We start from the raw sequence: 14117 nt of genomic DNA, 5'->3' as shown, positions 1-14117 counted from the left end.
GGCAAGCCTCCCTGGGGAGAGCATTCCACAAGCAGGGAGCCACCACAGAAAAGGCCCACTCTTGTGTTGCTGCCCTCCAGACCTCTTGCGGAGGAGGCACATGAAGAAGGGCCTCAGATGATGACCACGGGATTCAGGTTGGTTCATATGGGGTGATGCGCTTCTTTTCCTAAGAACGGATCAGAAATTGTTAGCAGGCTGTTAAGAGTGTGGCTCAGAACCATATAGAGAATGCTGCGATAGAATCCCTCAGGCCATTAAGTTGTCTCTTTGCCATATCTTTCAGCTAATTGCAACATCTTCTGCGACCCATAACACTCACACTTATTTAAAAGTTCTCAGCACTTCATAAATTATTTGCAGATTGATCTTCCTAAAGCAACCCCTCTCTCTTTCTTCAGAATTGCATTTTTGTGGTATGTTCCGAAAGTCTCTCTTGAAAAACAGCTGTTGTGTCTTTCTCTTTTTTTCGACTTCCCCTCCCCCCCAAAAAAGGTTTTACTCGCAACTCAAGCAGTGTGTCACCTCATGGTTACGTGCCAAGCACTACCCCTCAGCAGACAAACTACAATTCCGTCACGACAAGCATGAATGGCTACGGAAATGCTGGAATGTCCAATTTAGGTGGATCTCCAACCTTCCTGAATGGGTCTGCTGCCAACTCTCCCTATGCCAGTATGTATTTTTCTGCACCATTTATGCTTATTGTTTTCCTGTGGCCCATGGAAACTTGCAGGGTGGGATTCAGAAAGAAAAATGTCAGGTGGAGCCACTCCCTGAAGTGGTTGTAAGAAAGAAGACAGGCATGTGGGGGCTTGCTGAGGGCAGATTGGGGATGTTGGAGCAGTGCCCCATTCACTCCAGTTCAGCAGTTGCTGCTGACAAATGGCTTAACCTTTTGTAACGTCCCTATTGCCCAAATCCTAAATGCACTTATTAGGGTGCATCTCACTCAATTCCCATTGGATATATTAACTGCAGTCATACAGTCACCCCGCAGCAAGAGTTCTTGGAGCAGCTCACAAAGCAACGGGAAGAAATGATTAACAACTAATTTACAGGAAAAACTCAAATTCAGTGAGTCAAAGGACACATGCTTTGAATTGAACTGTAAGGCAGCAACCTTAGGCAGAGCGAGTAAGCCCCACTGATACAGTGAAGCTTACTTCTTAGAAGATGTGCATAGGTTGCGCTATAAGACCCTTGCAGTTCATTGCAGACCCTTAAAGTTTGTTTCACGCTTGTCATTTTTGTTTCTATTTACAAGTGGAAGCAGCTGCATTGGGTTACGTATTTGATACAGTAAAGTGCCATTAATCTGGATCATTGCTTTCCATTTCCTGGATAGACTTTGTACTTCATATAATTATATATGATTTTTTTGTTTTATTCTAATTGCGGCTTGAAAAACTCAGACATAGCTGTGGGGCTCCTAAGGGTTGATCAGGTCCTCATCTGCTTATCATCAACAATGCTAACACATCAGAAGCTGGTTGCCAGGCACCTGGGAAGCACTGTGCAAGGCGCTTCCTAAGCTGTGATAGTTGGGTATTTGATAAGTGCTGTGTGAAGTGTGTTTTGGGGGGGGGGGTCATTAGAATTGCCCTAGGAGAGGGTTAAACCTCTCCTCTCTGGACAATGAAAATGCGCCCCGCACCTCCAACCACACCTACTATTACATTTAACAAACCCCCTGATGTGGCTGCTACCACATGCCTGATGCAATAGGTAGTTTTGCCCCCAATACTTTTTTAAAAAAGGATCTTGCCCTTAAGGGCAGTGTTAGAAACTGAGATATGAAAGCTAGGAGCTAAACGGCACCTTAAACGTAGGGCATTGGCGCAACAATGGAATGTCTAGGCGTGCTTTTTTAATAACAAGCACACAAAGCTGAAAACGAATGAACTGCAGCTAAAATATTATGTTCATTTTTCACATGGTCTAGTCCTTCCCCTGCCCACCCCACTAATATTCTTCAGAGGGTCTCTTCTCCAGTCTTCAGAATGTAGCTGGATGGGGGAGGCAGGAAAATGTCCTCCTTTCCTTCCACTCAGGAATGTTAATCTGAAATCTTAGGCTCAGTACTGTGCCCAGAGCTCAGAAACTGCTCACGCTAAGGAAATTCCCTGTCGCAAAATGCGCCTAGAATAATGGGAGTTTCAAACACTGCTTAAGGGTCTTTAAAGCAAAAAAGAAAAAGAGAGAGGTCTACATGGTTGTCATGTCAGAGCTTAAAATTCTCCACCAGGAATTACTATTTAATTCTGATAGCAGTATAATAACAATGGCTGATAATTAAACTCTCTGAACTATTACACTGAATTAATGGGATATAATTTTTAACCCTTATTCTTTGTTCCATGAAAGTGATTTCTGTGATACACTATTTCAAAATCACGGACTGATTTGTCTTCTGAACAAATCAGTTCTTTCTATTGAATAATGTCTTTATATTACTTTTCATTTTGCCACTGCCACCATTATTATTACTATTATTATCTTTGAGTGGTTTTTCTTGGTTGATCTTGCTGTCCCATTAATGGCAAGTATGTTCAATTGGAAAATGTTTCAATCATGACCCGAGAATTAGAAAGGTGGCATCCTTAATTAAATCAATAAACTAATTGCTGTATAGTAGCAATTCAATTTAGGTGCTTTGATTGCTGCGCCTTAACAAGTGCTTGCAGGTACTGAGTGACTCCAGACCAAGATTGTATCTGTCAGACTGTGAAACTTTGAACGTTTAATTTCCATTAATTGATTTCCTCAGTGTTCACAAATATGATATCAGTTTCCTGCACCAAGATTCTGAGAGGGTGATTTTTATCTACAGAAATGCAAATAAAATAATAATCTCAAGTTCAGCTGATTTAAATTTTCATTCCCCTGCCATTTAATTATTCATAAACCACAATTAAACATAAACAGCTTCTAAATCAGATTGAGGGGGATGGGTGAGTAATTTGTCCAGCTAACCAGGTTCTTCTCTTTTCTCATAGTAACAGAACCCAAATTTCTGGAGCAACTTTAAGTAAGGAAAGTTGCTCTAAACCAACAAGCACAACTACCAAATATATTAATTACCTTTAGACAAAATGCTAACGAGGTTGAAAAAGAAGGTGATTCTCAAAGTCAAAGTACAGTGGTACCTCGAGTTACAAACGCCTCAGGTTACAAATGCTTCAGGTTACAAACTCCGCTAACCTGGAAGAGTTCCATCAAGTTGAGAACTTTGCCCCAGGATGAGAACAGAAATCGTGTGCTGGTGGGGCAGCAGCAGCAAGAGGCCCCATTAGTGAAAGCACGCCTCTAGTTACGAACAGGGTGCTATGCCAAGGGGGCACAAAATTGAGAAGATCCATTTGGGGGTGCAAATTTTGGGGAGCAGTGTACTAACTAGAAGACATCTGAAGGCAGCCCTGTTTAGGGAAGCTTTTAATGTTTAACAGGCCATTGTATTTTAATATTTTGTTGGAAGCCACCCAGTGGGTGGGGAAACCCAGCCAGATGGGCAGGGTATAAATAAATATATTATTATTATTATTATTATTATTATTATTATTATTAAAAATTATTGTTAATAATGGAACCAGGAACAAAGCAAATAACTGCATGCATACTCTATTACCACCATGGAGCTTTCTGCCAGCACTACCCCCCCCTCTCTCTCTCACACACACCACCTCACTCCTGGCCAACATGGCTAAGACACGAAGTGTTGATACTGAAAACTGTTTCCAAACTCTCTGCAACTGCCCCTCGCAAAATTTCATGACTTCAGGCAACTTGACAGAATGAAGAAAATCACAGGCTTTTCTTTATTTGTCATGACCAACAAAAATGGTTGGCAAAAAAAGGAATGTTTTTAGCCTAATCCTATGCATGTTTATTCAAATGGACGTTCAGTAGAGCTTAGTCCCAATTAAGTGTGCATATATTTGCAGCCTTGCAACCAAATTTTGTGCATGTTTTCTTAGAAGTTCAGTAGCTTTTAACCCCAAATGAGGGTGCACATATTTACTGATTCGATTGCAACCTGAGTCATGTGATCTATTGGATACTAAAATAATATTGTACCAAAACAAAGAAACCAACAGCCAGTTTTAGTTTTCTTCTTTTAAAAGTAACAATTTCTTTTTTTAACAAGTTCTTTTAAAATAAAAAAAAGAATATTGGGATTTGGTCTCTTTATTTAGAGACTTCCTCCTACACAGGCAAACACATGGTTCAGTTGCAGGAAAAGCAGAACAAAAATTAAATGAAATGGAGACAAGGAATAAAAGAAACTTTCACAAGTTTGTTTAGCTGAAACAATGGGGCGGGACTTTAACTTTTAGGGGTGTTCCTTCCCAGTGTTAGAAACTGAGATATGAAAGTTAGAAGCTAAATGGCACCTTAAACCTCGGTTATGGGCACAACAATGGAATGTCTAGGCACACTTTTCTATAACAAGAATACAGTGCTGAAATTGAATGAGCTGCAGCTAAAATATTATGTTCATTTTTCACATGGTCTAGTCCTTCCCCTGTCCACCCCCCTAATATTCTTAAGAGGGCCTCTTCTCCAGCCTTCAGAGAGTAGCTGGAAGAGAGGAGGCAGAAAAAGGTCCTCCTTTCCTTCCACTCTGCAGTTTTAATCTGAAATCTTAGGCGCAGTACTGTGTCCAGAGCTCAGAAACTGCTCGCGCCAATGAAATTCCATTCCTGGAACAATGGGAATTCCAAACACTGTCCCTTCCCAAGTTGCAGAAAATGCAAGGCTGTCACTTACGAAAACTGCTCCCCAGTATTTTCTGTGGCTGTAAGAGATTATTGGATTTGCCTCTTGGATGTGTGTGACCACCCGGGGAAGCACACTTAACTTCCACCAGTGCTGTCTGATGTCCCATGTACACTATACATTTAAAGCAGTATCATACCAAAGTAAACAGTCATGACTTCCCCCAAAGAATACTGGGAACAATTGTTATGGGTGCTGAGATCCCTCACAGAGCTAAAATTCTCAGAGTGCTTTAACAATCAATCCCTCTTTCCAGGTAACTTTGGGAACCGTAGCTCTGTGAGGGGAATCAGGTCTTCCTAGCAACTGCCAGCACCCTTAGCAAACTACAGTTCCCAGGAATATATAGGGGAAGCCATGGCTGTTTTCAGTGGTATGATACTGCTGTAAATGTATGGTGCAGATGGGGCGTGAAGTAGAGTGCAAGCGTTCAGTTTTGACAAGTTGACTCTCTTTAGGAAAATGACATGGAAGCAACAGTTGTTACCATTTTTAATAAGCTATCTCAAGATACGTGAAGGTTGTGAGATACTCCAGAGTGATGATGGGGACCTGTCTGATGTTAATTTCACAGAATGGTAGAGCTGCTTTCTCTTGCTTTCCTGCATTGCAGGGGGGTGGACTAGACGGCTCTTGGGGCACCTTCCAACTCTACAATTCTATGAATTCATGCCACCTCATAAGTAATCCCAGAAGTCCTGGATCCCATGAGAGTGCTGGAATGGGAATGAGCCATGTCATGCTCTCGTTCCCATGCAACCTGGGATTCTGGCTTCAACTTTCCAGTAAGGGAATAGCTGTTGGCAAGAACGCCATGCTAGGGGACAATCAGATGTTCTGAGAACAAAGCCACCAAGAGCTCAGGAGATCTGCTAAAGAAGTCTTGGTGGTACCCCTGAAACTCAAGCCTTCTTGCATTTCCATTTGAAATCTTGATACCAGTATTTCCTCTGTGTTTTGTTTTGCTCTAGTCGTGCCATCCAGCCCAACAATGGCCTCCTCCACTAGTCTCCCTTCTAACTGTAGCAGCTCCTCCGGGATCTTCTCCTTCTCACCAGCCAACATGGTCTCAGCAGTGAAACAGAAGAGTGCTTTTGCTCCTGTTGTTAGACCGCAGACTTCCCCTCCCCCCACCTGTACCAGCACCAATGGGAATAGCCTGCAAGGTAGGCCAACCTGGGCATCATACTGTTTTATGGCACCTTTGTTTCTTGCATCTCATCCGAAGGGTGATAGTCCTTGGCAGTCTACAATGTGGCCTATGCATTCTATGTGTCACTGATAAGTGCCCTCATTCCCTTGCTTGGCAAAACAGCCTGCTTTCATTGTCCTGTTGAACTGAGATGCTGTGTCTTTTTTTTTCTTTTCTTTTTTTTAAAAAAGCATGGTCTGAGTGTTTGCTTAAAATGAGTGATATTGCAGCTTACTAATACCAGCCTTTCTCTTTCTTTCCTTTCTTATTCCTTGTTGTTGTCTTTTATCAGACCAGTCTTTTGTGGACTCTAGCAAGTACTCCACTGCAGGGTCTCTCCAGGGTCTGGCCTTCTCCTGAAGTACGTCAGTCAATCTTCCCTTCCTTTTTTAATTTTGTTTTTCCTTTGTCATGCCCACATGTGGAATATCTCTACTAATAGCAGCAAAGTTTGTGGGGGTCCATCACAGAAAACACACCACACCAAGATTTGCTTTGCATATGATAGCAAATTATATATGGCATGTTCTACATTCATGTAAGGTTTCCCAATTTCTTACCTTGTATGGCATTAGCTCATTGTGATTAATGTTCTGGATGTCAGCTAATTTGCACTGTAAACCCCCGTATCTCCTCGAAAACCTCTTCAGCTGTTGGAAACCTACACTTTTATGTCATCCCGTTGGCGTAAACTGATGCTTTCCCTAATACTGCACCCCTTTTCTATATCATTCACATATAGAGCCATCAAATGGATATGGATTTCCAACCTATCTATGTACCTCAGGTTCAGGTCAAATTTAGTGGGTGCCTGGAAACCCATGCTGTGATTCCTGAAAGCGGAGAACCCTGTTTTGCACTGTGATTTCCCTCCAGTGTTCCAGCCCCACTTGAAGAGTGTTTGAGTCTCCTGTTGGCTTTCATAATGTACCAAAAGGGATAGACAAGGCACTCCCCAAAAGGGAGCAGACATGGATCATTGCTTATCACAGCCGAGTTTGGATCAGGAATGTTTGATAATACATACGAAGCCACTACCGCACCCATCTAACTGGCAGAGTAGGCCTGCTGCTTTCTGTGTTACAGTTGTATTGGCATTGCCTATCCTACATTTCAACATGGAGCAGTTGGGGAAATGAGAAAAAGCCAACTGAGGTGGCTTTAGATAGTCATTCGAGATTTTCACTTTGAAGCCCTCCTACAAATGAGGGGGCTTTGTGGCCACGCACCTGCCTCATATAGTATATGTATTATTAAATTTCTTTTTTCATTATTTCCCCTCTTTTTTAAAGTTAATTTGCACACTGTAGATAGCAATGTAGATCATAAGGAACCTTGTGTATACAGGAAAATTCAGATAATTAGTTCCTAGACAGCAAGGGACAATTCACTTAAGGGTGTTAAGAGTGCTTATGGTCAGCTACAGTTTTGCCAAATATATGTTCTTTGTCAGAGCACTCAAAGCTTACCTTGAGTGCACCCTCAACTTGGCTTCAGAAGCCTGCTTAGCTTCTGAATGGGCTTGTTCACATATTATCAGCCCTGAACTTAAGTCCCCAGTTGTCTTTGTATTTCCTTTTGTTCACGGACAAATACTGTGGTACCCACATTTGAATAGAAATGCTGTGTTGTGTGTGTATGTCCTATAACATTATTTGTCATAGATGCACTGGGCTGCACATCCAGCCAATGAGAGAGGCAATTAACACCTGGATGTGTGGTATACACCATAAAAGCAGAATCCGCCCTGTTCACTGGTTGATGGGGTCTGTTGTACGTCTGCCTTAATGTGCTTAACCCTCCCTTATAATTACTGCACCACACTCTGAAACACTGAGAGGAATATACATTTTCATGCTCACTTAGATAAGAAGAGTTCTCATAATCTCCAGCTGCCTCAAACTGCGCCAGAGGTAGAAGAGGTTACCGCTGCATGCTGTAATTCACCCTGACCTGTTCCCCCTGCCTACTTTCTTTCTTCTATCTGTCTGTCTGTCTTCACTTTCCATGAGCTTAATTCAGAAATCGCCTATCCTAAATAGACACGTATCAGAGACTCTTGGGGTCATGTCATGAATCTCTGAGAGTGAGCAGCCAGCTTTTGCAACCATAGATGAAAACATTCTCAATGTTAAATGTACCAGCAGAATGAAAAGTGCTCATTCATAAACAAAAGACACTTAATATGCCTAAAGACAAGTGCTTCACCCTGTATACTAGAACTTGAACAATCCAGGGCATAAATGTGAAGGCTAAGACAACTCAGTGTAGGTTGTTTGTTTTTTTAACCATACAGTATGCAATCTATAAAGAACTGAGCTTATGCAAGCCTTCCTTGAAATAAATGAAGTTTCCAAGGGAGCTATGCTGGAAAAATTGCACCCAAAGAAAATGAAAACTCACAGACCTCTTTAACATTCCCTCCACTGTTTTGGATTTGCAGTTTAAACTGGGAAGCATTCTCAGTTGTAAGCTCCTCACCCCCACCCCGTGGTTACAGAAGCGGTGACCTCCTTCTAGAAATAGTATGGGTCAAACATAGTTGTCTTAAAGCGTCAGTTCAGCATATTGCTAATCACAGACGAAATATTAGACACAAGCCTTATATTTGATCAACAAGTGAGCTCTGGTCTATATGAACAGATATGCCTTTCCTAGTAACCTCAGTTAGGACACCCACCTACAGTACCAATCTGAATAACAGACATAGTCCTTTAAATCTCCTAATAGGAAGCAAGACAGGTGAGGTTCCTTCTGCTGCCTAACTCACCTGCTGGGTGATACACCTGGGAGGGAGAGTGTGACAGGGCAAATAACGAGCTACAGTAACACTGTCTCCTGATTTAGTGGAATATTTAAAGGATCACACCCAATGTTTCGCTAGTAGTCCTCTCCATTTTTGCAGCTATGCTCACTACAGTGACATTGATTTGTATATTAATATTGTGGATTTAAAATCTGCAGACCTAAAACCTTCCATTTTTACTTCTGCTTGTGGTGTGAGCAGAGAAATAGAACAGCAGGAGCTTGGAGCTTGCAGTTTTCAAACTGTTGCTTTTGATTTCGCCATGCCCAGAATGTTAGATTTCCTGTTTTAAGACACTGGCTGCATAGGTAGCACATGAACAGAGTGTTTTCACCTCCCAAAATAAAGCACATATTTGCTGTTGGAGATAGAAGTGATCACTTCCTTGGCAAGGCTTTGTACGTTTAAAGCAATTGTTTATGCAATGCACAGAAGTGATACAAATTGTATTAATTTATACTGCTGTCTGTGTTTTTGCATAGGCTCTCTAATACATAATTGCAATAATAGTAGTCATGCATTGTGCAACAATGATTCAGATCTGCTTTGCTAAAATTGCATATCCGCTTTTGCAGATAACCATGCCAAGTGTGAAAAGCCATCATGTAGACAGCTATACCCATGAGAATAAAACCATGGGTGTCACATACCAGATGGGTGGGGTATAAGTAATATTTATTTATTTATTTATTTATTTATTATTATTATTACTAGTGGAATTCAGCCCGTTTAAAAACGGGCGCTAGAACGCTGCTGTCGTGCAGCGCCGGCATGGGACGGAGCTTCGGAGGTCTCCGAAGCCCTGTCTCATGCGGGAGGTGCGCGGCGAGGCGGCGGGGGGGGGGGAGAGAAGCACTTCTCCCGCCCCCCGCCCGCCGCGCACCTCCCGCATGAGACGGGGCTTCGGAGACCTTCTCCGAAGCCCCGTCCCATGCCGGCGCTGCGTGGTGAGGCGGCGGGGGGGAGGAGCGCTTCTCCCCCCCCCCGCCGCCTCGCCGGGCACCTCCCGCATGAGACGGGGCTTCGGAGAAGGTCTCCGAAGCCCCGTCCCATGTCGGCGCTGCGTGGTGAGGCGGCGGGGGGGAGGAGCGCTTCCCCCCCGCCGCACACCTCCCGCATGGGACGGGGCTTCGGAGAAGGTCTCTGAAGCCCCGTCCCATGTCGGCGCTGCGTGGTGAGGCGGCGGGGGGGAGGAGCGCTTCTCCCCCCCCCGCCGCCTCGCTGCGCACCTCCCGCATGAGACGGGGCTTCGGAGAAGGTCTCCGAAGCCCCGTCCCATGTCGGCGCTGCGTGCCGAGGCGGCGGGGGGGAGGAGCGCTTCTCCTCCCCCACGCCACCTCGCCGCGCACGCCAAGCCAGTCCCCGAGCCGAAGTGCGGCGCGGCGGGTGCTTTTCGCTGTTTGCCTCCCCCTTCGCTCCGGGAAGGCAAACGGCGAAAAGCCCCCGCCGCGCCGCACTTCGGCTCGGGGACTGGCTTGGAGGCGGCGGGAAGGCCAGTGTCACAAGCCAAAGCCGGCTTCCCTCGGCGCCCGCTGCCGCTTCGGCTTCCTCGGGGAAGCAAGCAGGCGGGCTGTCTGCCTGCTTGTGTTCGCCGAGGAAGCGCCGTCCCATGCCGGCGGTGCGCGGCAAGGCTGCCGGGAGAGCGCTTCTTTCCCCCGCCGCCTCCAGCATGAGACTGGGCTTCGGAGCGGTGGTTGGCGGAGCGGCGGTTGGCTGTTGTCTCTCCGTCCAATCCCTGTGTCCCTGGGGCCCATGCGCAGTACCCCAGGGACACACGGGACAACTGGACGCAGGGACAACTTGCAAATTATTATATAGGATTATTATTATTATTATTTACATATACCTACTAGAAATTGCTGATTAATCATTACCTATGTCACATTCCCATTTGAAATGCTCAGATAGCATACTGACATCAGCATCCATCACTAATATTGTTTGTCTTTTTAGAGCAAAGTGGAACTTCAGTGGTTAGTTAAACAAGATTTTGCCTACAGCATCATGCCATTTTACACCACACTCAAGGCATGCCATAGCTGCTCAGAAATGCACAGTCAATTATGTGTGTTATTTTTTGTGTGAGGGGTAAAGCTGGGCCACACACACACACACACACAGACACTCATGGGATCATTCAAAAGTGGGGACTTTAAGGAAATGGGGAAAATCTTACCTTTGTAATAATACAAGGTGCATGAGGCACTTTATTTTCTGTTCTTTATTTCAACAGTAAAAACAAAAGGCCTTGCCTATCGAGGTCCCCAAGCCACCCTCAAATAAATTCACACAGAATTTTTGTTTAAGGTTTCTGACATATTTTTGGCCACAACTTTATTGATTACAGAATGTGAGTGGTTGCTTAGGCATTGGTTCACAACTATCTGTTCCCACCTAGAGGTAAGAACAGAACTGACACCTGCAAGCCTACAAGAGTCAATAAGGGAAAACATTTTTCTGGGAGAGAATAGAGCTGGGTGCCAGGCCCTCACCTCTCCCCAAATGCTCCCAGGGGCTCTTGCGTGGCCCTAGCCCCTTGACAGGGGTTCAAACAAGAGCATGGTGAGCCCCTGGATTCCTTTAACGGAATACGCTTGCAGCAGCAGCATTGGAGGGGCAGGCACAGCTAACCATACCCCCTCCACCAACCAAATTTAACCAATGCCTAACCGCAACCTTACAAGTTGGGATGATTTTGCTACGCAGTAGGCAAAAACCAAATGGCACCAGCCAATCACCCAAATGGAAAAATTCCTACCAGGCCCCTGCCCCAAAGCAGACGACCCTATGACAGGCATAGCAAGGTCAACGTGAACAGCCCTAAATATAGGGAGGGTGGGAGGGTGATCCGATGCGTGCAGTGAAAAGAGGCAGCTCAACTCTGCGCGTAGGGAATAAATAGCCCCTTGGCCGTCAATCATAAACTGCAACATCAAATTTTCCCCAGTGACCAAGAGGTGCCCAATAAGATTCGTGGCCATCCAAACTAACCCGCCCAGCAACAGAGGGATGCCTTGTTTGCCCTCACTGCAACACGTGCTCTCCATGATCCTGCATCATTCCCAATGGCATTCTGTCTCAGGAAGATCAGGTGGGCTGCTCACAACCACAGCAGCGAGGCTTTTGTTGTTGCTTAAGAAAAAAAATGAGATGGAACTCCCCAGTTACCTTGTACTTAAAGAAAAGAAGAAAATTCTAAAAATTGCCCTGCATCCCAAAGGTCACTTTTCAGGGAGTAACCTTCCCCTCTCAAAACTGGGGAAACTTTGGAATGAAAGCAAGTGTCCAGCTTCTCTCCCTTCAGTGAGCCATCATACATACCTTGCTGTATGATGCTGTATTATACTGTATAGCTCAGGAATCATCCAAACCAGGCTTCATCAACCTTGGCCCTCCAGATGTTCTGATATTGCAATTCCCATCATCCCTGACCACTGGTCCTGCTAGCTAGGGATCATGGGAGTTGTAGGCCAAAAACATCTGGAGGGCAAAGGTTGAGGAAGCCCGACCCAAACCCTTCACTAGAACAACAGTCATATTTCACTGGTAGTGGTGTTTTTAACCACACAGCTTTTGTAAAGCCATGAAATATTTTTTTCATTTTTTTCTTTTATAGATGATGATCATCATTATTATCATAGGTTATCCTTATATAAATTAGAACATGATGGAGAAAGATAACAGCCATTCATTTTAATTTTTTAAAATACATTTTGCTTTTGTCAGGTTTTGGGTGGGGGAATCCTGCGATATTTCCCTTTTCAGAATCAATTTCACATTGAACCAGAAAAAAAGCCTAGGTGGTCCTGTAACCAAGACACTTAAAGTACAGAAGTAGCATGATAAGGCTTTGGCAGAATGGAAATAAGAAACCTTTTAAGCAGAAATGAATTCCAAACATCATTCTGCCTTTTGACTTGTAATTTAATTCAGAAGTATTAGGCTTCTTCAGCAATAGTAATGGTAGCTGTTCTTTGAAAACCTTACACTTATGCTATGTTTTATTCCATTTCTCTTCCATTGGCACAGTTTCTTGTATTTAGCTATAGTGAAATGTTAAGCTTTCCTAAAAGGAGAAATCGTATTTGCTTAGAAAATCATTGCCGAGTTAACAAATGGCCAATACAGAAAATCTGCAAAAGCAGTTTATTCACTTCTAGGCGCTCCTTTATTGTTAACAGCCTAATAATGATGTTCTAGAAAGGACAGTCAAAATTACCTATATGGGGTAAGGTGTAGTAAGTGCAAAGGTGATAAAGGTTAGCCACAGAAAGTTTCTCCCACCCAGCATGATACCATACGTCTGCCAATTTCTTATCAGAGTTTCCAAAATCCACAAGAATTTTAGTAGCCACCACTCTGATTGGACACAGAATGCCTTAACCACCTCTTAGGAAAGAATTCCTAATATCATCTGGGCTATAACACCTGTCTGGTATATGTGGTGACATAGAGTAGTAGGCAGTTGTGGTGATATCACCCCTTTAAGACTGGTTTATGGGAATGGGTTAGAACAGGCATCCCCAAGCTTCGGCCCTCCAGATGTTTTGGACTACAATTCCCATCATCCCTGACCACTGGGTCCTGTTAGCTATGGATCATGGGAGTTGTAGGCCAAAACATCTGGAAAGCCGCAGTTTGGGGATGCCTGGGTTAGAACCTCAGAAAAAAATGAGCTTACATATAGCTGTCTCCCGTAAAAGGCTTCAAGGCCAGTGTCACAAGGTAATTGGGTGGAAGAGGTGAACACCCATGGTCTTAAGTTCCCCAAAAACCTGGATTGGTGGGAGCTCTCGGCAGCCAGCCAAGCCAAGGTCAGCATCTATTTGGGCTTTTGATAGCATCTTGTTCTGCTGCTCAGCCTACTGAGATTTAAGATTCTGAATACCAGCTGCTGGAATTGTAAGTGGGTAGAGTGTCTTGCTTGTGGTCTTCCCATAAGGCATCTGGGTGGCTACTGTGAGACTAGGATGCTGAACTGGATGGGCCTTTGGCCTGGTCCAGCAAGTGGTTCTTATGTTCTAATGTTTCCTCTAGTTTGGAAATATCAAGATCATTCCAAAACTGTTGACATAGTAACAGCTTTCCAGTGTCTGGATAAGCCATCTTTCCTGCTACATTCAGATTTTCAATAAATACGTAAACATTCAGAATTTAAAATGTTAAACAGTGAAAGTTTAACCTGTGACCATATTCTTATATGTGTTCCTTTTTCCAGAGATTAAAGAAATATGTTGCTTGTAAAGGCTTTATTCACACTATGCTGGTCTTTTGAAGAAACAGGAGAGAGACTCCAGATTTATTTTTTAAAGGAAATGGCTGTTGTGCTACCACAACAGG

General features: G+C 44.0%; 1 protein-coding gene across 6 annotated transcripts in view; it reads left to right on the top strand.

Moving 5' to 3' along the window:
• The window catches only part of EBF1 (EBF transcription factor 1), a 374718-nt gene that overhangs the window by 355139 nt on the left and 5462 nt on the right, over nt 1–14117 (top strand). For 4 of the 6 annotated variants that reach the window (XM_035105768.3, XM_035105767.3, XM_035105766.3 and 1 more), the window contains exons 14-16: nt 496–675; nt 5751–5945; nt 6264–6332. In XM_035105768.3, the coding sequence (XP_034961659.1) occupies nt 496–675; nt 5751–5945; nt 6264–6331 (443 nt within the window). In that variant the 3' untranslated portion in view covers nt 6332. The remainder of the gene's footprint in view (nt 1–495; nt 676–5750; nt 5946–6263; nt 6333–14117) is intronic. The other 2 variants (XM_035105770.3, XM_035105769.3) reach the window with 1 other exon arrangement.

Source organism: Zootoca vivipara, chromosome 2, assembly GCF_965207765.1.
Source record: "Zootoca vivipara chromosome 2, rZooViv2.hap1.1, whole genome shotgun sequence".
NCBI lineage: Eukaryota > Metazoa > Chordata > Lepidosauria > Squamata > Lacertidae > Zootoca > Zootoca vivipara.
This window is presented reverse-complemented; position numbering and strand designations above follow the sequence as displayed.